At 35.4% G+C, this 23,176-nt stretch overlaps 1 protein-coding gene across 1 annotated transcript in view; it reads left to right on the top strand.

The window, feature by feature from the left end:
• Positions 1-17,944, top strand: part of LOC110455200 — a 42,209-nt gene extending 24,265 nt beyond the window's left edge. The window contains exons 14-29 of the mRNA XM_021505182.1: positions 1,912-2,026; positions 2,287-2,519; positions 2,804-2,969; positions 4,249-4,344; positions 5,197-5,778; positions 6,191-6,748; positions 7,003-7,034; positions 7,320-7,477; positions 8,437-8,644; positions 11,080-11,214; positions 11,646-11,864; positions 13,927-14,038; positions 14,591-14,711; positions 15,675-15,717; positions 16,078-16,105; positions 16,309-17,944. Of these exons, the coding sequence (XP_021360857.1) occupies positions 1,912-2,026; positions 2,287-2,519; positions 2,804-2,969; positions 4,249-4,344; positions 5,197-5,778; positions 6,191-6,748; positions 7,003-7,034; positions 7,320-7,477; positions 8,437-8,644; positions 11,080-11,214; positions 11,646-11,864; positions 13,927-14,038; positions 14,591-14,711; positions 15,675-15,717; positions 16,078-16,105; positions 16,309-16,529 (3,027 nt within the window). The 3' untranslated portion in view covers positions 16,530-17,944. The remainder of the gene's footprint in view (positions 1-1,911; positions 2,027-2,286; positions 2,520-2,803; positions 2,970-4,248; positions 4,345-5,196; positions 5,779-6,190; positions 6,749-7,002; positions 7,035-7,319; positions 7,478-8,436; positions 8,645-11,079; positions 11,215-11,645; positions 11,865-13,926; positions 14,039-14,590; positions 14,712-15,674; positions 15,718-16,077; positions 16,106-16,308) is intronic.
• The last annotated feature ends 5,232 nt before the right edge of the window (positions 17,945-23,176 follow it).

Here is a 23,176-nt window from a genome sequence, read left to right as displayed (position 1 = left end):
TTGGACCAACTTTTGTTTAGTTTTCATTGCAATTAATTCAAACTTCGTTAGCATTATTAGCATTAGATAGAAAATTGATTGTATGCACATATCAGCCCTGACTGACCCCCAGGGGCTGATGGGTGGGGCCAAAAAGGGTTGAATTCACTGAAATTTCTAAAATCTTCTTCTCAAGACCCAGATATGGTAGAATGAAATACTCTTCATAGACGGAAGGGTCTTAAGTTGCGTTACCAAACCTGTGAATTTCATGAACCTGGGATATTACCTTTCTCCCTGGGGAGGGGATAAACTTTACTATAGTTTTTATCTGGAAATCACATTTTGGACCAACATTTGTTTAATTTCCATTGAAATAAATTCATACCTCGTTAGCATTATCAGCATTGGATACCAGTTTGATGCTATGTACATATCAGCCCTGACTGACCCCGAGGGGCTGATGGGTGGGGCCAAAAAGGGTTGAATTGACTGAAATTTCAAATATTTTCTTCTCAAGACCCAGATATGGTAGAATCAAATACACTTCTTAGATGGAAGTATCTTAAGGTGCTTTACCATAATTGGGAATTTCATGATCCTGGAGTCTCATGTTTCCCCCTGGCGAGGGGGTAAACTTTACTTTTGTTTATTTGTGAATCATATGGTCCCGAGCCCCCAGCAGCCTGACGGGCGTGGCCAAAAAGGGTAAAATTTACTAAACTTTCAAAAAATTTCTTCTCAAGATCCAGATATGGTAGAATCAAATACTCTTCATAGATGGAAGTGTCTTAAGGTGCTTTACCATAATTCAGCTGCTTGACAGAACCACTATTTGTACAAAGTACATATACTACCCAGATATTTTACACTGCTTTTGCATTACACGTAGTTCAAGTTACTTTTGTTACAAACTAATTTCTTTTTCACTCACATAACTCAGGTGACCGTTAAGGCCCATGGGCCTCTTGTTATTTATACGCGAAAATTAGCTTTCAGTGTCGTGAAACTGTGAACCCGCGCTTTGTAAGTTTGAATAAAAGCGAGTGTTGTGTACGATTCACGTGATGTGTTTTAAACATGTTTACCGTGGTCAGATGTCTTGTCTATTTTTACTGTTGTCATTGTCTAAGTTTTATTTTTGGCGCGTTGTGGTTAGTTTTGAACAGCGCGGTCAAAGACTAAACGTAAAATGAAATAGAACGCTGTTCATGTACATACATGTAATGCCGCCATGTTATTTGTATGAAAATGCGATTGTGTGAAACCCCTTTTCATGTAGAAGAGGGTATATTTATTATTCGGCTATTCCGATAATAAACTCATTAAACGTACCTTTGGAGATGTAGGAAATGTGTCTGTACAACCAAGCCGGAGATACTATACTTCCCCTGCTACGTTACAAGCAGGATTTGCCAATTCCTCCACAAATCGACAAACCAATCAATATGTTGTGATATAAAACTCGAACGGGTCTGTTTGTATAAGCAAATCACTATATTTAAAAATTTGAAGCAAAATACCGTCAAATTCAGATATTTATCAAAGTATATTTCTTTAAGTAAATTTCAGTGTTGCTGATTGACCATGTGTCCAAATAGCAACATCTATCTGGTTTCTAGTTAAAACACTTTTCGAGCTTAATGATAATATCATAAAAATCACACCTAGTCCCATCTCATTATTTTTTCCATTTGTATGACTTTAGTTTTGATCATATACTTTCGAAACTTCTTTATTGTGGTTTTCGATACCACTGATTAAAATGCGGAGTTAGTTTTATTTTAATCTTCTTATATACGTTAATCCATAAATTATAAATGGAGGTAATTTCGATTACATTTCACCATCAGAGTTGATACGTGTTTAACACAATGAAAACCAGACATATGGCTAACTGTTCTGGCTATATATTTTGTCGTACTATTTTAGGCAATCATACTCGCAATCCTTCTAGTTTGTCTCTGTTCAGAGAAGAACAATCGAAGTGATTTTTACCTTCCGCCGACCTCTGTAGTAGACAAACAACAAGAGTTCGCCGGTCAAGGTAAGTAAAAACTTTTTTATGGCGATGTATAAATAAAAACGATTCAACATTTTCATTTCTCGGAAAAATATTTCTATATCATTTAAGCGACGATATCAAAGACACTGTTCTATTATCGTAAATAGTAGATTTGTACCTTGTCAACACGTCTGAACGTCCGGAACGTTTTGACTTGAGCAAATGTTTATGCATATCACTAATCAATTGAATATAGAAATGTTTTGTGATTCATAGCGTTCTGAAACAAATATGTTGTAAAGGACACTGTAACAGACGAGTAGCAGACTGTCCGTGTGATGAACCAGAAACCAGAGCCCAGAAAAAGCGTCGTTACACGCTACACATGGATCGGAAACTAAACAAATTACTGAGGAGATTCGTGTTTGGGGTTTTATATGCTTGCATGGTTTTGCTCATTGGTACACAGCAGAAAGTTTCCGAAGTGTATGGGCAAAACAAGCACTTGAAAAACGTTTTGAAACCTACACAAGAGGTACACTAACTGTATCTATTATTTTTTTTTGTAATATTTTATGTTTTGATCTCAAAATTAATTTGATTATTTATTATCCAATGAGTTAAAACTTGAAATACGAATTACAATATACAGGTTAAAAAGATACAATTAATCTATGAAGAAATATGATAAAGTTTAAAGCAAGCACTTTTAATCACAACAATAATTAGTGTTCTCCAAAAAATCCCACATATATACATATTGTACTTTCTTAAACATTGTGACAATAGCTAAGCAATTATCTATGATTTCTGATGCAGGTGGAAAAAATGGAAGATGTCTGGCAATACCTGAACAAAGTAGTATTGCAACGTTTGTACCCTTCGGAGTTTTCCAGTGGTGAAATAAAATCATTGAATGAGCTGAGATTTATTGGAGACTGCTATAAAATGGGGCCCATACGCCTTCGCCAAATTCGAGTAACGGGTAGGGATGACAACAACAAAATATAAGTTAATATGGAGAAAATTCATTTTTATCTTAAACACGGATCACGTGACGTAGATAAGTACGCATGTTAAGTAACAAACAGAAAAAATAATTGTGGTGAAATATAATGTATATAAACACGGGTTACAGGTAACGTAAACATACATGGGTGAGATAAACACGAGTGAAAGGTAAAGTAAATAAAATCGCGCGTCATGAAATGTTAACAAATACGGATGTCTGGGTAAAGTAGATACGTACTAATGACAAGTAACGTAGACCACACGGATGTCAGGTAACATAGATAAACACGGATGGCAGGTAACGTAGATTAACACGAACGCCAGCCAACGTAGATAAACACAGTGGTCAGATAACGAAGATAACACTGGTGTCAGGTAACGAAGTTATAATCTGTTGACAGGTAATATAGACCACACGGGTGCCAAGTAATATAAATAAACACGAATGACAGGTAACGAAGATAAATATGAAGTACAGGTAACGAAGATAAACACGAACGTCAGAAACTCAAACGTATGTATTGACTTGCCCATTAACATTCAACCTTTGATAGGACCAACGCATCTCGACCTGTACTCTGACTCAAAGGCACTTGATATTTATTCAGATTTAATGACACTCGACCTCTTTTGAAGCTACCTTGCATTCGACCCCTTTTTGTATATACTGTCACTCGACTCTTATTCTGTCTCATTCATTATTTTGACTCTTAAATGACATCCGATATTTTTGACACAATCATAATAGTCCCACTATTTTGGACTTTGTCAATAACACAGATTACAGTATTCAGTTTTTTATTGGCACATGGCCACTGTTCTGACTCAACGCTTGACTTGATTTGCTCATTGACACGTGTCCTCTGTTCTGTTACTTGACGCTTTGATCGACTTGCTCATTGGAACTCGTCTTTTGTTTTGACTTGGTCATTGACCCTCGACGCTTCGATTGACTAACTTTATGATACCCAACGCTTCGTTTGACTCACTAGATAATACTCGACACTTCATTTGACTCACTTATTGATACTCAACACTTTGTTTGATTCCCTCAATGATAATCGACTCTTCGTTAGACTCACTAATTTATACTCGACACTTCGTTTGACTCTCTTAATGAAACTGGACGCTTTGTTTGACTCACTTGATGATACTGGACATCTCTCCAGATTCAATGCTGTCATAGTCAAAATTCTAACATTTTTAAACGAAGATCTTTTTAACGACACATATTACTTTTTTTCAAATTGAAGGCACTTGTACCACTCCATCATTGATGAAGAAACACGGGATAGTTTGTATTCCTGACTACGATACGGATACCGAAGACACTAATGACTACACCGAAGGTGTGGAAATAACAAAATAAATTACTTTATGTACCTTATTTTGTCTGCTGTTTCGCGAAGATATTTTTTTCGCGTTGGTTCTACAAAAAAAGGACAAGTATAAATGCACTTTTCAGCATTGTGTTACCTGAATAATGCAAAACTAACAGCAACATATGTTTCAAAAATGTATACTATGTCTTCACATGACACTGTTATTGCATGCCTCTTTAAAAGCCAATTGGTCTAGTGAATTTACATTGTGGCAATGACGTCGCGTTTGTATCCTTACAACCGCACGGCAACATCGATGGCAGCATCATAACTGTTTAGTTCTATCAAATTTACACAAATTGTAGGATTTTATAATAATTAATCTTAGACTCCTATTCCTTGATCAAAATGAAGTTCCAAGTTAGTTGGTTGGTTAATGGTTGTTCATCACTATCCATCGCCATTGAAAAGTATGCTATTCGAATGTGCCGTTCTTGGATTAATATCTGTCGTTTTGTACAAGTGATTGTGCTATCACTCCTTTATCTATTATATAATATTACGCAATTGAGTATTTCCAATTTGTCATACTTACATTAATTTTGTATATTCAATTATTGTCATTGTTTATCTTATTGATTTTAAAACTTGATACGTTCCCGATATACGAGAAGAACTTTAAAGTTTTATATTGTGGGAATGCAAATCTAAGGATTATTTTGTTGTAGGATTTGTTGTTGACGATGTCTTAAAGACAAAGTTGAGTTCTAATGAAGGACTGTACATATTCATATTATAAATAGTGAGATCAAATGTTATAAATATCTCGATGACATTGCTAATTGTACTTTATTCATAATTACAAATATGTTGCTGCAGGTTGGATCACAGCGAATATGTCTGCTTCATTGAATGACTACAAAGCTTCGTATCGATACCATCACAACCTCAAAGAAACGCCCACTTACACTGGACATTTCGGAACATATGGTGTCGGTGGCTATTTCGTTGATTTGGATGTTTTGCCCACTAAGGCCAACGATATTGTAAATAGATTGCGAAGGAATGTTTGGCTTGATGAACGAACACGTGCCTTTTTCATTGAAGCATGCCTCGTTAACAGAAACAACATGATTTTTACTCATATTCAAGTCGTATTCGAATTCCCAAGCACAGGTGGAATATTCACAGACACAACCGTTGTTTCATCCAATCTCTATCCGTACACACACACGTTTGACTACATTATTCTGTTCCTTCAGATATTGTTTTCATTTATCATCTTGGTGCGGTTCGTGTTGGTGGTTGCAAAGATTATAAAAACACAAGGTCACTCCCTTTTAACAGTGAGTCAAGCCATCGAAATTGTTCATCTAGGAGTCTCCGTGGCTGCTGTCGTTTGCCTTGTCCTCAGATTCACCAGCACAATAGCCGTTCTTAACACTCTCCGACAGGAAATGGGTAAGTGATACTATAAGTGTCATCTTTGAGGATAACTGTAACAAGAATTGTACGTCTGGTATGTTTATATGTATGTGGGTATATATATAGCTTCTTATAACTATCCTATAAATAAAACGTAAAACAGATATATAATGACGCAACACTTGGACATTTCTTGCATTAAAGACAGTTCAATGTTATTGAATATCCATGTTCGAAGTGTTTTGAAATAAATGTAGAAAACAGTAGAAGATTTATATTGTTATACATTGACAACTTTTAGCTGCAACAGACCAAAACAGATCAATCTTTTCTTCAAATGTCATTTCATGTGAAGCGTTTTGGATTAATTATAGCTATAAAGATATATCTTTTGAAGTAACATCTCACTAGGATACGAAGTATAAGTCCTTTCAATTATCTTTGACAGGTTTCTACACATCCTTTGGGTATGTCTTTCAATGGGATGGATATTTCTCTTTATCCTTGGGTATGGTTACGTTCCTTGCTATCCTGGACCTGCTAAAACATCTGCAATTTAATTACCAGATCTTCTTGGCGTACAAGACAATCACAGCGTTTCGAAGAGAGCTTTTTCATTTTACAATAGCCCTATCAGTTCTTATTGTTGGTTTCGCATCTTTGATTACTCTGATATATGGTCCCACGGAAAAGGGTTTCAGAAGCATTATATCCGCAATACTGACTCTGTTTCGTACGACAATCGGAATGATCAAATTCCGCAATGACATAGATGTGCCAGCACTAGATATATTTGTCATGTTTGCAATATACGCCTTAGTCGCTACGCTTGCATTTGTTAATCTTTTAACAAGTTCACTGAATGCTCACATCACACACATCAAGCAGTTGATTAGAGACGGGAAGACACCGTTCGACTGGAATCTCAGTCGACACTTCTGGAATCGTCTGACAGGTTTATTCACCGTATGTGGTGTTGCAAGACGACGCAATAGCAGAAAGAAAGGTTTGTTGAGCTTTCGAGCATATTTAGCTTCATGATTTAAGTTTCTTTTATGATCTCGTTAATATGTAATTATAATTTTTAGTATCTTGATTTGTCTGTTCTCAGCTGAAAATTTATTATTGATATTCACAGCTTTGGAAGTCTATAAAGTGTTTTGCGACAAGAAATTGTTATCGTCTTGTTGATTTATTGATCTCACAAAGAATCACTTCTACCAGTTATAGTAATACACTATTTATTTATTTTCAATTCAGATCATCTACACGATATTGACCACCTACACCAGGTAATAGAAAACTGCCTTTTTCGTTGTTGTTTTTTTTTTTTTTTTTCTTTTTTTTTTACACGTATTCAATAATCCCTTGCCGTAATAACTTTATTTTTTCTAGTAAACATTATGCATTTTCCAATACATTCAGTGATTTCAATTTAGATAACAGTTTTTCATTTTCGTCCTACGAAAGCCCTTGTCCATCAAGGGCATGCCATGGGGGGGGGGGGGGCAGGATACCGGTGTACCTGGAGCTGTTGTACGTTTGCGTTATATGCATATTGTTTTCAATTTCAATAGAAGAGCGAGATTAAGTTCGACCAATTCCTGTCAACCGTAATGCTATTGCTCCGAGACGACGACAATGAAAGGATGGAAAAAGAAAACCTGTGTCGTATATTGGTAAACCTGAGACGTGGATGTCGACGTAGGGCTACACCAAATGGAATTCAATATAGGTATAAGCTGAGTAACAATCAAGAAATGTTGTTTATCCGTATTTCTACAACCTCATCAGAGAGCCGATGAAACTTAAATATGAATATATATATAAAAAAAAATCCGAGACGTTTTCGCTGCATGTACATTTTCGACCTTTTTCTCCCGCCGTAATGAGGGCAAATACATTACTACAGCAAAATATTTTGTAAATAGCATAATGCATATAGCAAATCAATGTGAAGAGCGAATTAAACACTTAGTGGATATTTATTTCATAGGTGAAGGCTGAAAGTTTGACTGGGCGAAACTTTCCCGGTAAACAGTACTTTCTGTAAGGTATAAGAGTCATAGCAAACTCGATTAATTTATCAATTATATACATAAATTTATATTATATAAAAACGACGTGCATTAGAGTGTGACATTTTGCAGGGTCACCCATCGGATATCACTGTCACCCAAGGCGAAGCCGAGTGTGACAGTGATAACCTCGGGGTGACTCTAGGCACTGTCACACTCTAATGCATGTAGTATTTTTTTTATTATACAGAAAGTCAATGAGCTGTGGATAATTCTCACATCAAATCACCAAGAAAAACCCTATGGTCCTCTGCTTTTGAAATAAAGATACGTTAGACTTACTGCACAATTTACGCATTTCCGAAAATGTCTGTGGTTATCTAGCAGACGGCATGCTATAAATTTACCAAATCAAAGAAGCACTTGAAACACTCTCTCATGTTAGTGTTAAAACGTCGTATTGATCACCGGCGAGTAATACACAGTAGCGACATTGAATGCATGTGGGCCTAAAGGCGCTGTGACAAAAATGGATATATTACGAACGAGAACAGTTATGCTTCATGTATTGAAGTGGTTGAAAAAAGGCAAAGCTATAACAGATTATGCCCGTTTGTTAAGTCAGTGCCTCTATAAAATGGGCATGTTTCCCTTTCCCGAACATCTTATTTTACAGATATTCTAACGACTGGTCTGAGGCAGATGACATGTTAGTGGTTGAGTTCCTAGCTGAAGTGGTGAGCTGTAGAATTGATGTGGACTGCTACACGATATCTGAGGCCGATAATCAGGGATTGATTCCATACGGAAATTATACTGACCCACTCAGTATGTTCTTCAGCATCAACTTTCCTAACAGACAACATGCACGTGCATTGTCTCCGGTAAGCACACAGTCATCATATCTTCAGCTGATATAGTAAAATTTGAGGAAACATCAAAAGTTTACTAACACAAAACTTGAGAAAAGAGTCAATACTGTATACCAGAATTTTTTTGCAAAGTCAAACTTTCATTCTTTGCCGGTAACCCTTCAAAATAATCTCTATATCTAACATGTTGTTTACAATGTACTTATGATCGCTGTGATGATTAACCGCCTTCATCAAGGTGGACGAAAAAGGCGAAAATTTAACTGCAGCGAAAATTTCCCCAGTATACAATAAAAATTTGTTCGACTATTTAAACGATTAACGTGTATCAAACAAACATAGCGAAAACGTCAAGTTTTGCTTTTCCTGTTTAAAGTCATAATTTGCACGAAGTTGACTAGCTTTAAATAGATAATTCGCTACCTCTGCTTTATTTCCCAACAACTATTGTTAAACTTTCAATAAATACTTGTTATTGTTTGATTTTCCGTGACCTTTTTCTTTGGGTCCTTAACCTAGCGTTTAGCAAAATAACTTCATATTAACCGTTATGACTTAGAAAGGAAAATGAATTTTCAAGAAAAATGCAAGAAAATAGAATTAATGTTGTGAGAGGAGTCCGTCACGTGAACACGTATATTGATCGATTGTCTGATAACAACATGAGGTTTCTCTTGGAGCTTCGCTTACTTGTTCATTGAATCAGCTTCCATCAGGGCTTAATCGTTATAAATATAGGCTGAAAATAACTGGTTAAGTGATTATATATGGTGTTTCATTAAATGCTGAAATGACCTTGTTTTTGATTTTTCAATTTTTAGCTTTTACACGTACTTAAATGTTTGTGTATGCGATGATATATTGGTTTTATATCTAATCTGAAAGCAACGTAGGTCATTGTTGTGAACGAAGAATTGGATGAAATTGATATGACGGTATCCTTTAGTTCTCTGAAAACGTTATTAGCTCACCTTGGTCCTTCGGACCAAGGTATGCCATACCGTAGCGTCGGTCGTCCGTCAGTTCGTCAACAATTTCTTTAAACGACTTCTTCTTCGTAACCATTGATTGGAATTTAATTAAAATTTGATTGGAAGCATCTCTAGGTGGTGATGATTCAAAAATATGCAAATGGTGGGGCTGACCCCCCAGGAGACTGAGGGGCGGGGCCAATAGGGAGTAATTTGGCTATATTGCTTTAAGCGACTTCTTCTCTGGAACTAAAAGGTGGATATCAGCCATATTTGACTGGAAGCATCCCTAGTTGGTGGTGATTCAAAATTGTACAAATGGCGGGCTGACCCCCCAGGGGGCTGAGGGTGTGGCCAAAAGGGGTCAAATCGGCTATATTGCTATAATGACTTCTTCTGTAGAACCATGCCATTGATATCGATCATATTTGGTCGGAAGCATTCATGGTAGGTAGGTTTTAAAAATTTTACAAATGGTCGTGCTGACCCCCCGGGCTAAGGGGTGGGGCAAAAGAAAATGTATTTCTTGGAAATGGTTGAGGTCCCCACCGTGTAACCATATATACAATTGCTGAGCATAAAGAGAAGAATGCACATTTGCTTCCAGGATGGTTCTAGGGTCTGGACCCACCTTTGTAGTCATAGTTCCTGGGTCATAACTTTGAAACGGTTGAGATCCGAACTATATATACAAACGCTGGGCATAAAGAGACGAATGAAGTCATGATCTTAGAATAGACCCTTGAGCTGACCGAACCCCTAGGAACCTAGTTTCTTAGTCACAGCTTGGAAACAGTTAAGATCCCCAACCTATAACCATATATACAATTGCTGAGTATAAAGAGATGAATTCGCATATGTTTCCAGCATGGCCTTGGGGTCTGTCTCACCCTTGGAGACTTAACCCCTGGGTCATAACTTTGAAATGGTTAAGATCCCCACCCCAAAACTATATATACAATTGTTGGGCATAAATAGACGAATGTAGTCATGTATTAGAATTGAGTCTAGGGTCTGCCCCACCCTTGCAGACTTAACCTCTAGGTCATAACTTTGAAACAGTTGAGATCCCCACCCAAAAACTTTAAATCCAAATACTGGGCAAAAAGAGACGAATGCAGTTATGATATTATAATTGATCCTGCGGTCTGGCAACAACCCTAGAGACCCAGTTTCTGAGTCACAGCTTGGAAACAGTTGAGTCCCCACCCCATAACCATATATAAAATTGCTAGGCATGAAAAATCTAATACAGATATGCTACAAGGATTAAATTGGCATTGGGGTCTGGCATATCCCCTTGGATCTCATTTGGAGAATATTTTGTCATGATTGCTAAGATATCCAGGTGAGCGATACAGGCCCTCTGGGCCTCTTGTATATTTTCATTTATTTTTATATCTTTTATGATGCATAAGACAGACCAATCGATAAAAATGTTTCTACAGGACAATATTTATGTTTATATTTTTCAAGTGCTATGTAACTATCAAAGTGCCATCCAGCCACCTGTTTCGCCGACCGACATTCCTCATCACACATAGTACTAGTGGTAACTCTGGTGATTGGCGACAACATACCGCCCAACAGGCCATGGCATGGAAAGGGGAGGTAACTACAATAAAATGAAGACAGTATCTATAATCACCATACAACCGTTTATAAAACTGATACAATATAGTTTCCTTAGTTACAAGTTGCTTTACCAGAGATATTTTACTCAATTATAGACAAAACAACAACAAAACCAAGAAAAAAATAACAAAACTATAAATAATCTGCAACACTCAGTTATCATCTTTAACTTAATTTTATAGTTCTAGTTAAACTGCTCCAACGGGTTCCGTCAAATTTTATTGTTTCCGTGTATGGTACATAAATACATGATAATACAGAATCAATTGACTTGTGAGCTTTCCATCTCAGCTTCTACTTTCTTCTTTTCAATGAAAAATAATGCAAACGTCCTTACATTTGAGTCCCTAATACTTCTAAAACATTTATGTATGTTAACACATTTAGATGGTAATGCTTTGTTCCAGGTGTATCTATCCGCTTCCATTCCTTATTGTCCACGGTACATTCTGGCTGTAGCATCCGTCCTTTGGCCTGGTATTGCACCTGCCATCCAACAAAACAATGCTTTTGAACATGTTCTTTCTAAAACCGAAGATGTATTTTATCTCCCGGGGTTGCTCAAGAAAATAGTACTCATGTTTCCGGAGGAGTCTGTCTCAGTGAACACCGTCATCCAGATATTGGTAATGTAACGTTAATTGCATATGATTGCATTAATGAACATTGATAAAACTCATATAGTCATATATATTTTGAAAACGATTTTGCTAGGCTTTATTTACAGTTTTCATAAAAATTGTAATTTTGTTTTGTTATTAAAGCAATCAAATTACTTAAATGAACATTTTGTTAAAGAACTTATTTCTTATCTGACCTTTCAATCATTGCAATAATTAAAATTTGTGTGGACCTTTTTACACCTTAAGATTAAACGTCATCATGAAATCTATGGGAATTAATCACTTGAGAAGAAATTGTGAAAGCGTATTGTATATTTCTAAACATTTTCTTTAGGTTGGTAAGTATGGATTATGAATGATTCTTTTTAGACAACTAATAAGAGTTTCTATGTGACGTTTGCATGACTAGTACGGTATGTACACTGACACCTTCTTCAGACAAATGGCCAGTGAAGCGTGTAAAATGTGTACGAGTTGTCCACAAAATCGATTTCGATTCGGCTACGCTGTAAGCGTATGTACAAAAGTTGTTATATATGCACCGAAATTACTCGATTCAGATACGCATTGTTTAATACGTATTGTATCGTATCTGTAATATTGAAAAGAACATAAACGTATGCAAACCTAAGTGAATAGTTGCTACTCTTTTCGTTAAAAGTTTTGCATCAGCACTGAAATGATCGGTTTTTTAAATCATAAAGAGTAACTGAAAATGCATACTGACATACAAGTTGTGCCGTCGATATACCTCTACTGGCTCTTCCGTATTAGAATGAAAAAACTAATAATACAAGAAGTAAAGATTTAGCTCTTGTTTCCTCCATATTAAGATCCCCCGCTTGCAAGCATGCGGATCAACAAGAGTAATTAATATAAGTTAAAATAACTTGTTTTACAATTCCTGTAAAATATAAATGTTTATACTTAAAGTACTGTTTTTAGGACAGGTTTTGTAACTTCATTTCGCTGTAATCCGTTTCTTTTGACGCATAGTTATTGCTCTTCCACATACGAAAACAACGTTGACTTCAATTGCGATACATTTAGTAAAACCCATTTTGATGAGTGATGTTTTGATGGAAATTATAATCGTGTTGGTGCCAGGATTCCCGAATATCTCCCTGATCAGAATAGCATGTCCATCCGTTAAATAATCCACGGTGTTATATACTGTTCTTGCTGTAGATTAGTTCACTTGCACCCTCAAAACGGAATAAATGTATACAGAGACATTATAAAGGTAATATGAATTGTTTCGCGGGGAATTTTGTATATGAAGTGAGAAAGGTTTATATTAATCTTCACTAAAAGTAATATTTTCCCCATTTTAAAATATTTTTGTAAGAACTGACATCAATTATTTAACATTAGTTGTTGCCGTAAGAGAAACAAAACAAATCCTATTCTATCGTGGGAATTTACTAACGACACTAGAGTTTGCCATCAAGAACGTCAAAATGGGCCTTTGATACATAATTAATACAAGATAAGTATTAGAATATCGGTAAGATGTTCCCCCTATGTCCAGCATTTGTAAGCAACGTACTTCAAAATGTAAAACTACCTCGTGTAACTTCCAAAACATATCGACATTTGTCGGAACTAACTCATTAGCTTATGTCATATATTATAGTGTTTTGAATGCTGTAGTATATATACTACACATGCATTCGTCATTTTTTTATTCAAGTGAACTTATCTGCAAACACCAATTTCTTATGAAAACTCAGATAACGCACTTTTGTTAGGAAGTACGAGTAGTCTACAGCAAACACGTACAGTTGCTGGGTATAAGCTTGTTTCTGTTAAATACGGTCTTCATAACTACGGCTGAAATAAAAATAGAACAAAACATTTGTATCTGTGAATTCGCATCTTTTACAATATCTCCATAAATAGTGAACTAAAAGTTTTCATTGAACCTTGTTATTCTGCATCACCTAAATGTAATAATTCATTGTCAAGAAAAATTGAAAAAAGTTGTCCTAGACATATATTAAAAAAAAAAAATCTGCATAAACAATTTAACTCTCTATTATAGAATGCTTTTTTATCTTGCTAGTTGGAACCGGGAGATAAGTTTCCTATATTACACGTATTGGCCAGGGGTGACGTATCGGGACCAATCACAGTGCAGTATATTGGGAAGAAAGTATTCATTCAACCGCCAGCAGGTGATGAGCGTAAACTCCTATTGAACAATTGTATACGTGACTTGTTATTATTATTGATACATTGTTAATTCCAAACGGTGTTTCGAACTTTTGTATTTTGAATTATCAAAAGTACTTACCAAAGACTCAACATCAAATCTAGTCTCGTTCAACCAGACACTTGTCTGCGCAAGCTACGCCGAACAGAGAGTCTGGTCAAACCCAGTGCTATCGTTTTGTGAAGTCATAATGCGGCTTACCAGAATTCTGATATATTATTCCATTGGTCAAAGGTAGACACACCCTTTTCAACTTTTGAAGTCATAAAATTTGAGTGGTGCGAAATTGTATATTTTGATTGTAAAAAACTTACCTGTACATGCATTCCTGAAGTATCAGTGTTTTCACTATTATCGCGTAAATGTAAGAAAATGCTCTGGAGATTTGATACATGTTCTTACATTTTTCTCGATAATAGTGAATACACGAATACTTCAGGAATGCATGTACAAGCAATAGTTTTCATTAATTTATTTATTCTTGAGACTACATCATATCAAATTGTGTTTACAGATCAGAAACCGGAAATCAAGATTTTGACAAAGCAAGGGGATCTGGACTGGAAAGAAGGAGTCGCCGGTAAAAGAATGTCCGACAAAGACTTAAGCGTCCAGATCGATTGTCTACCGAAAGGGTAAGTTATATAAAATAAAGTAGCTTCTGTAACTGACAGAAAGAATTGTGTATCAAATGTTTTCTTCAGGTTAACATATTGGAATCAGAAAATGCGTTAGAAGGAATATGAGTGTTTTCATGTGTGTTTATGAGACTGTATTGTTTAGGTTCTAAATAAGGTTTCAGTTATAATAAATGTTTTACCATATACATGGATTTGTGCTATTTGTTTTGTCATGAGTGATACTGCTAAGTTTGATAAAAGTACAACTTGAACATTTACATATCAACACGAACGCGGCATATCCGAACGACACACTACTCAACTGCCTATAACACGTAATACAATTGTTCCTTCCAGTTACAAAAAATTTCAGGAATCACGCTTTTATTACATCTGATTATATGTTAATGGAATTATTGAACTGTAATACTTAACTGGTTATAGTGTGTAGTATACGATACAAAAGACAATCATCTGACCATTTCTCTATCTTTTTATTTGTCGACTCTCAAACAATATTCGCTCTTGGGCCTCCGCGCCCTAGGACCAATAAAGAGGTTTCTGGTTGATACGGAGTAGAAAATGGGGTGCTGAACATATTCCATGGATACTCATATTGTACGAACATGTATCATCAGAACTTACCTTTTTGTATGCGTGCGCATTAAATCATGTTTCACTAAACGTGTAAGTTTAATAATATGGATAATTGATTATTTTCATGAGTCATAAACTCGCGATTGAGTGGCATACACATTAATGCGAAAAAAAGAGTCTGCGCAGATTGACATGTAATCTCAATGCATAAATTAACGAGTGACTTTCTAAGCGCATCATGTTCGAATTATTCAGAATATATCAGTCATGAGTCTGCCTTTTTGAGATCGGGTATACTTTTTCAATTGATGAATTAATACTATTATACGTGAATTTTTTTGGGGAGAAAATATGCAACTGTTGAGAGTTTGTTCATTTCAGTGTGAAAACATCAATCGCACCGTATGAATCAAATTACGCACTTGTAAGTATTACTTTGTTATAAAAAAATGCACGGCAAACATAATAGTTCAACAATAAACATATGACCCTTTTTAAATCAACGCATAATGCATATGAAGTTATGTTTTATATTCTTCAAATAAATTGAATACAGGTCCTTTTAATGTCCAAACAAGGATACTTTTATAATTCCATTTTTTGTGACACGTGATTAGTAACTAAGTGAAATACTTAATCTGGAAACCATATAATAATGTCTGCAATAGAGATCTTTGTAAATCACAATAAACAAAGGTTATAAAACTATCAATCTTTTAAACATATATAATATTAACTTTAAGGTTACATAATTTATACTATTTTGTTCGTTTTATCATTGTAGTCGTTCAGAGGGAGAAACCGGCGTCTTGGTAAGAATGACGATTTTGATCTTGGATAATGCTACCAACGATATATATATCTATTATTATACAATCTAAATCCATTATCAGATTCAGTGATATTATCTATATGATATAATCTTTTTAAGTAAAGGTGTATACGTGTTGCAAGCACTTGCATACTATTTTTCTAATTTTAAGCAATACCGATTCTTTAAAATACTATTTTGTAGATCACGAGAAGGAAACGCTTTTGGGGATATACCAGAAGAGGATTCGATCAAAATATTGGCGAATGATTGGACGATCTCTCGGATTTACACAAGATGTTCTGTCAGAAATAGAACGCAGGAAACCAAGATCACTCGAGGAAAAGGCTTGTATCGTCTTAGGACGATGGCTGAAGAGAAATACAGAGAAGAGTCTGTTCCAGATACGGGATACATGGATGTGACTGTGTGTAGGACATTCTCGATCATAGTATCGATCGGTTTAAACTAACCATGCTACTTGTTATATGTCGTACATGCTAGATTGTACATGCTTATAGTATAAATAATATTTTTATATATTTTGATTTTGCCGTTTATAGTGATATATCTGACTAAAGATTAACTGGACCTTTGTAGCTTCATGTAGAATTAAACTATGACATACATACACTAATTGTATATCGTACATTTTCATTGCCATGGAGATTTATGTATATGTGGACAGCTGTATTGGATTGGTGAGCATCCTTTCATATACTCATGCTACATTCATTTCACATCTTTTTTTTATCTTACCAGGAATGAATTGTGTTATTCATCGCGGTGGCATGGTTTGCAGTTCCGAAACACTAATGATGTTTTTTGAAAGGCTATTATCAGTCGGATCAGTAGAATCACCATACTTTTTACCGAAAGCGTCTTGCTAATGAGTTTAAGACATGTTCAATTAATCAATGAATAATAGCACATGACAATTTCTGAGCAACATATATTTAGCTTAAACCAGTTCCGAAGAAGTAGTCTTATCGATGAGTAATGTCTATGCACGATAGACGGTTAAAAGAGGTAAAACTATAGCAAAAAATCAAAGTTAGTGTTGCACAGAGCAAGCGCGGAACCATTATCTGCAATTGTTAGTAAAGTTCAATCATACATGTGGGATATAAGCAAAACGCAGGATCTGCGCATTTTCCAAGAGTCCTTTCGCTACAATATTGTAAAGTTATTGTATTTGTTGCTGCAGCACAACTTTCTGATGCGTATCACTTGTGTGTTACACGTAACTTATATCTAATATTTAACTCATCTAATACAATTTTGTGTAATCATTGCAAGTTCTAGCTGACTACAGTATTTAGTAGATAATTATAAACATAGCTGTGTAGTAGGTGTACGTTAAAGTGCTTCGTCAGAATAAACATATAAAGGTATCATTTTAGTATTTAATCATCAAACCCTTATTTGAATACCCATCCTTGTATGAAGAAGCGAAATCAAAGATTCCGTTATTACAAAATATTTGATCATGACTAGGATACAAAAAAAAGTTTTGTTTTTTAAATGTCTGTGATAAATCTCATTATCATTCATGACATAAAATTGATTTTCTTTTTTCTCGGGCGAACCTAAAAAGAATACGTTCAACGCTGTGCAAGTTGATAGGTATTGAATTTATTTTAATTTTTAAGCATGTTGGAATTTACCCCAGATATTTTTCCAACTTGCCACTTCAAATATGCTATTTTTGGATGAAATTCTTTCAGTTATGAGTTATATCAACATATATTTCAAAAACGTATATCAATTAGTTTTCTGTTGAATCTTTTGCCATTAGACACACAAAAATAGATATGATGTTTCAATACAAACCGACTGTGAGGACATNAATGTTTCAATACAATCCGACTGTGGGGACATGTTTGTAAATGTGACTGTAAAATAAACCATTCGACCCGTTATAACTATTTTTGAGAATGGTTCAGTCGAGTTTATAAAGCATAAATCTACTATATCATAACTGTCAGGTTTGCGTTTGGATCGAATCTGAGGAGACAGACGTTTTGAATTCTATCCTATTAATGTGAGGGTAGAAGTAGAGACTTCCTCATTCTTATTCGTGCATGTAGTCCTTGCAGACATGCTGCCGTGTGGATTAGGACAGAATACTTTTCTAGAAATACTTCCTACTTACTCATATGATTGCAAAATTTGTATTGCTGCATTCATTGTGCATCTGTAAATAAATATTAGTTAAATGTGCGCATTGTAAGTGTCATTTTTTTCTTTTTGCTTTCAAATAAAAAAACTCACATCTTAAGTCATAGCAATGTTAAACCCTTGACATCTAAATGACAGGGTGAATCAAACATACCTTTCATACTTTCTCCCTTTGAGTTTATCGTTTCTGCATCAATCATTGTTACAGCACGTCCAATTGCTTAAGAACGGTTTGGACTTTACGATATGTAGTACGTCGATCGTGTAGATTAGATGTCAATTTGATTTCCGATTGATCAATTGTATCAATTATATCAGGCCATCCTAAAACAATTAGTTTCAAATAGTGAATTAAGGTAATAGGATGTCCTTCTAATACACCTCACTGATGGAAGTTTTCGTTCACTCTTGGTGTTCCACTACTAACATGTTTGTTATACTTTGACATTAAGTGTATTTATGTCTCCTGCAACAAAGTTTGATGAGCCGGGGGATAAACTGGAATCGCATGAGAAACTGTGTGTCCGGTAAGATAATCAGGGAATAATGTCAAATCAAAATAAAACAACGGTTATCCCCATTAGTAACAACTGATTCTTAAAAACCTGGAACAACCCAAAGTGATGTGTTAACTCTGATAACTTTGTTTGAAATGTAAAAACAAGAACATATAGCGATATAACGATAGCTTGTTGTAGTGGGTCATGGTTAGATCATGTTAATCATAAACATGAGTTATCTCCTTCTTCACAATGAAAAATAATACTTCTTTTTTAAAGTCCGCTGATCAAACATTGTGTATGGAAGACCAGGTATGTCATATGTCCAATTGTGTAACCTTCAAACATATTGCCGTAAACGCCATACGCAAAGTTATTATGTTCTATGTCCTGTAGTAACACATAACATTTTACCAGAAGCACGGAACGAAGACAAAACCACCAAAGGAAACTACTATTTAAAGACATTTTTTAGGGGTTTTCTTCAAATTCTGGATCACTCTGCCGAATGTTGGTGACGTCAGGAAATTTCAAAGTGAGCAACATCACGTTGACTTTTCGAGGCCGCGCTATTGCTAGTAACATTATGAATAATCAAGTTCATGACGTGCCAGGGTTAGTCGGGGTCATTGACGTCGTTAACAATCTCCGTCCGGGCTTCATATGCAAATGAGAAAGGAACGGCCACAAAACTTCAAAAAACGCTCAACAACATCATAGTAAAGCCCAGGAACAGTAGATCTAAGGAAAACTTTTCAGAATGCGTGTACAAAATCTGATAGGAAGAAACACAAAATGAAGTGATACTGGACTAGGTAAACACCGGAAACACGCCAGGCCAGAAAGGAAATAGTCATGATCCCAAACATAGAATATAGTAATAGTCAAACTTCGATGTTTCGAACTTTACTTGAAAACCGGAGAAAAAGCGTAGCATCGGGACTTCAACTCACACATATTGAACATCGAACATTGCATTCATATGTACAAAAGACAAAATGTGAATCTTATGTGACGAAACACAAAGCAAAGTATAGGCCTATAGTAGTATAGCGGATTTCATTTAAATAGTATCAAATTAATAATGCCGTTAATAGTCAGTGTCGTATAGCGAATTCCATTTAAATAGTATCAAGTTAAGAATGCCGTTAATAGTCAGTGTCGTATAGCGGATGCAATATAAATAGTATCAAGTTAAGAAAGCCGTTAATAGTCAGTGTCGTATAGCAGATGTCATTTAAATAATCTCAAGTTAAGAATATAGCAGGATATCACCTGATTCAGCTGATAAAGCTTACGGACATCTTACACACCAAATACTCTAATCTGATTGATCGATAAACTCATTTCATTGTTCTATGAAAGAAAAAATGATAAGCCACGCCCCCCGGATTTACTTTCGCTAATTTTAACATTTTAACGGCAAGTACGATATGTACTGTTTGCCCTTCATCAGACAAACGACCGGTAGAGCAGAGGTTAAATGATGTGCAGAATATTGATAATAACTCGTCGATTTGGCCACGCTTCACTTTGTTGTTATATAAATTCCCGATAATCTCCTCGGGTTACAGTAATACCATCGGAGTGAAAGGCACTTTCACACTCTAATGAATGAAGTATTTATTTTATGAAACCGAAACAAAAAAAAGACATAGCTGCTCATTTGCGCTGTCACATACTGCCACGCATTGCTATTGCGTTTGGAAGCAACCTTCCATGAACTCAATGTAAAAGCGAATGTGACATTGTGAAATTAACAGTTTGTCTCGACAAATCAGATTACAGGATTTTAACAAGAGGTTAAATTTCAATAACTCCCTTTATCTTTTTTCTTGATTCAGCCGTATGGGTTATATCTGTGATAACGATAACTGGTTATGCTTTATGAACCAATATGCACTATTTACTTGCCAATATTTGGAAATGTTTAGATATAATTGAATGTATAAATGGCGATGTCTTTCCAAAACATATCTGATAGAAAACTTACGAATTTACTAGGTTGGATGGTGGGGCATATTTTTGTTAGCTTTCTCTGTTTAGTCTACTGATGCAATGTAAATAGAACAAAATACCTGTGAATGGTTTTTTTTATATCTGTCATATATGCATTAATACATTAATACACTCCTAAAGCTAAAGTAAATATGCGTCGTATCATAACACATTGATAACTTTCATATACGTTTTAGTAAGTCGAACGCTCGAGATAGTTAAGTCGAGCGCTCGAGATAGTAAGTCGAGCGTCCGAGATAGTAAGTCGATCGCTCGACTTAAATTAAAAACAATGTGTGTCCTAAACCAGCCACCTTACTTTCTTCATATTTTCATGTCTATCGAATTTAAGATATAATTACTTTTATTTTGTACTATTTGTTTTTTCCTTAAGGTATTTATATATTAATCTATTTTTATTTTTATTTTTATTTTATTATCATTTCAAAACTTCAGTATTCTCTTATAGCTATCGTTATTATTTTCCTATATAAGGGTATTGGTGCGTCCGAGGATTTATTTGGTAAGGGAATAAAAATAACAAAATGACCCCTCTAATTAACCATGGTCTACTGAATTGCCAAGGTTAAAATATGGTTAACCCATCTGTTAAAGAAAAAATAGACCTTTGTGAATAACGATGTCATTGATGTAGATTTTTTAGGCGATATAAAATTTAGACCAAATGGGTGTAGGTGGACCTCACAGGTTCACGCATAGTTTAAGCAATGTTTTGGATTAGGTTTGAAATACTATTCGTCCATCAGCCAAAAGGTTTTTTCGGGATTACTTTGATTTCCTAGGTTATCTATCATTGTCAAACCCTTTGGGTAGACATCTATATAAATAATCATAATACTAATACCTTGAGGTTCTGATAAACCGCTTTATCACAACCTAGTTTGTAGGTCGTCTCAAAGCGGTTCACAAATTATTATCCGTGGTTATAGGGCCTTTGCAACCAGCCAATAATTTTCTCAACTCCATGGGGAGCATATAGCCGGTGCTGCCATTTCGGTGCTCACAGCTAGCATTTTACAATTCTAGCACTAAAGTAAAGTGATTTTCTTAAAGATACAACACAGTGCCGTACCGTGACTCGAACCCGCAACCCTTCGGTCACGAGCCCGGCGTCCTACCACTAGACTACCGTGCCTCTACATACCAACAGAGTTATATCAGCCTCTGTTCTAAAACAACTAGCAAAACAAACAATGGATAATTTCATCAATATCTGCCCTGTAACAAAAGATTACAAAAAAACTCATATGAAAACAAAATTCAAAACAAAATATCCGAGTATCTATAACTGAAAAATATGATATTCCTCATCAATAGTTGATAAAATGGTCGCATGTCAAGTCGGATTCACGTCTGAAATTTGAAACACGTGGTGGCTCAGTATTGCGAGTTGGGCGGTTCACATTTGAAAAGTTGTATTATCTGTGGACCATCAGTCATACAGAGATTTATGTGTTTGATATCAATTTCCAACACTTTTGTTAAAGTTCGTGTATTTTTAATTTATACACCAAAATACACATTATTTATGTATGTACCAGGAAGAAAGCGATTACCTGAACAGGATGTGCCTACTAACGGATCATGTTCACTTGTGCCACGTCAAACGGCAATTATCTAAATCTAGTCTGTTATGCACCATATATTTGTATCATATTTTTATCGCTGTTATTAATGCTTTTGTCAGTCATCATTTCACTATTTTTTGAACCTTCATTAAGTTTCTTTGTACACTAATCGTGCATGGCGATCACTACAGTGTGTCATGTGTTGGACGACAGCTAAATCAGATAAATTATGAAAGCATTACCCCCAAAGGACTTACTGAAAATGCATTTATCCAATATCAAATCTATGTCTGACAATTAAAACGCGAGCTTCAAACCACCAATCCAATAGGTAAACATTCGCTAGGAAGTAAAGGGTTATGCACAAAATCAAGGTGTCCGCCCGTCCGGCTATATGTATGGCGAATGAAACCTGATCGATGCACCATTCCTTATTTTCCCAATCATATATATATTCTCAGTTTACTTTTTATTGGCCCTAATGGCGTTTTTGTGTTGATGGGACGTTCACAATCCAATTACTTACTAACATCCCAATCGTATAAGAGAGCGTATGTGATAAAGCGTGTGTATCTACGATTTCCGAGTAATGATAAAAATCTAGAATTAAGACGATCGGTACGCAATTATATAAAAAAAAACTTTCCATGTAGTGTGGTGGTCGCTTATGAACTGAATGTTTTATTTTGAAATAATATACAACTTAGGAACGATAAGTGTAATTTGAATTCATTTGTTTCTCGGGTGTTGATTATCCACCGTTACTAAATTGCAATCCAACATACTGGTTGTTGGTCAGGCCCC

This window comes from Mizuhopecten yessoensis, unplaced genomic scaffold, assembly GCF_002113885.1.
Source record: "Mizuhopecten yessoensis strain PY_sf001 unplaced genomic scaffold, ASM211388v2 scaffold8151, whole genome shotgun sequence".
Taxonomy (NCBI): Eukaryota; Metazoa; Mollusca; class Bivalvia; order Pectinida; family Pectinidae; genus Mizuhopecten; species Mizuhopecten yessoensis.
The sequence above is the reverse complement of the archived record's forward strand: the minus strand, read 5'-3'. Positions and strand labels throughout refer to the sequence as shown.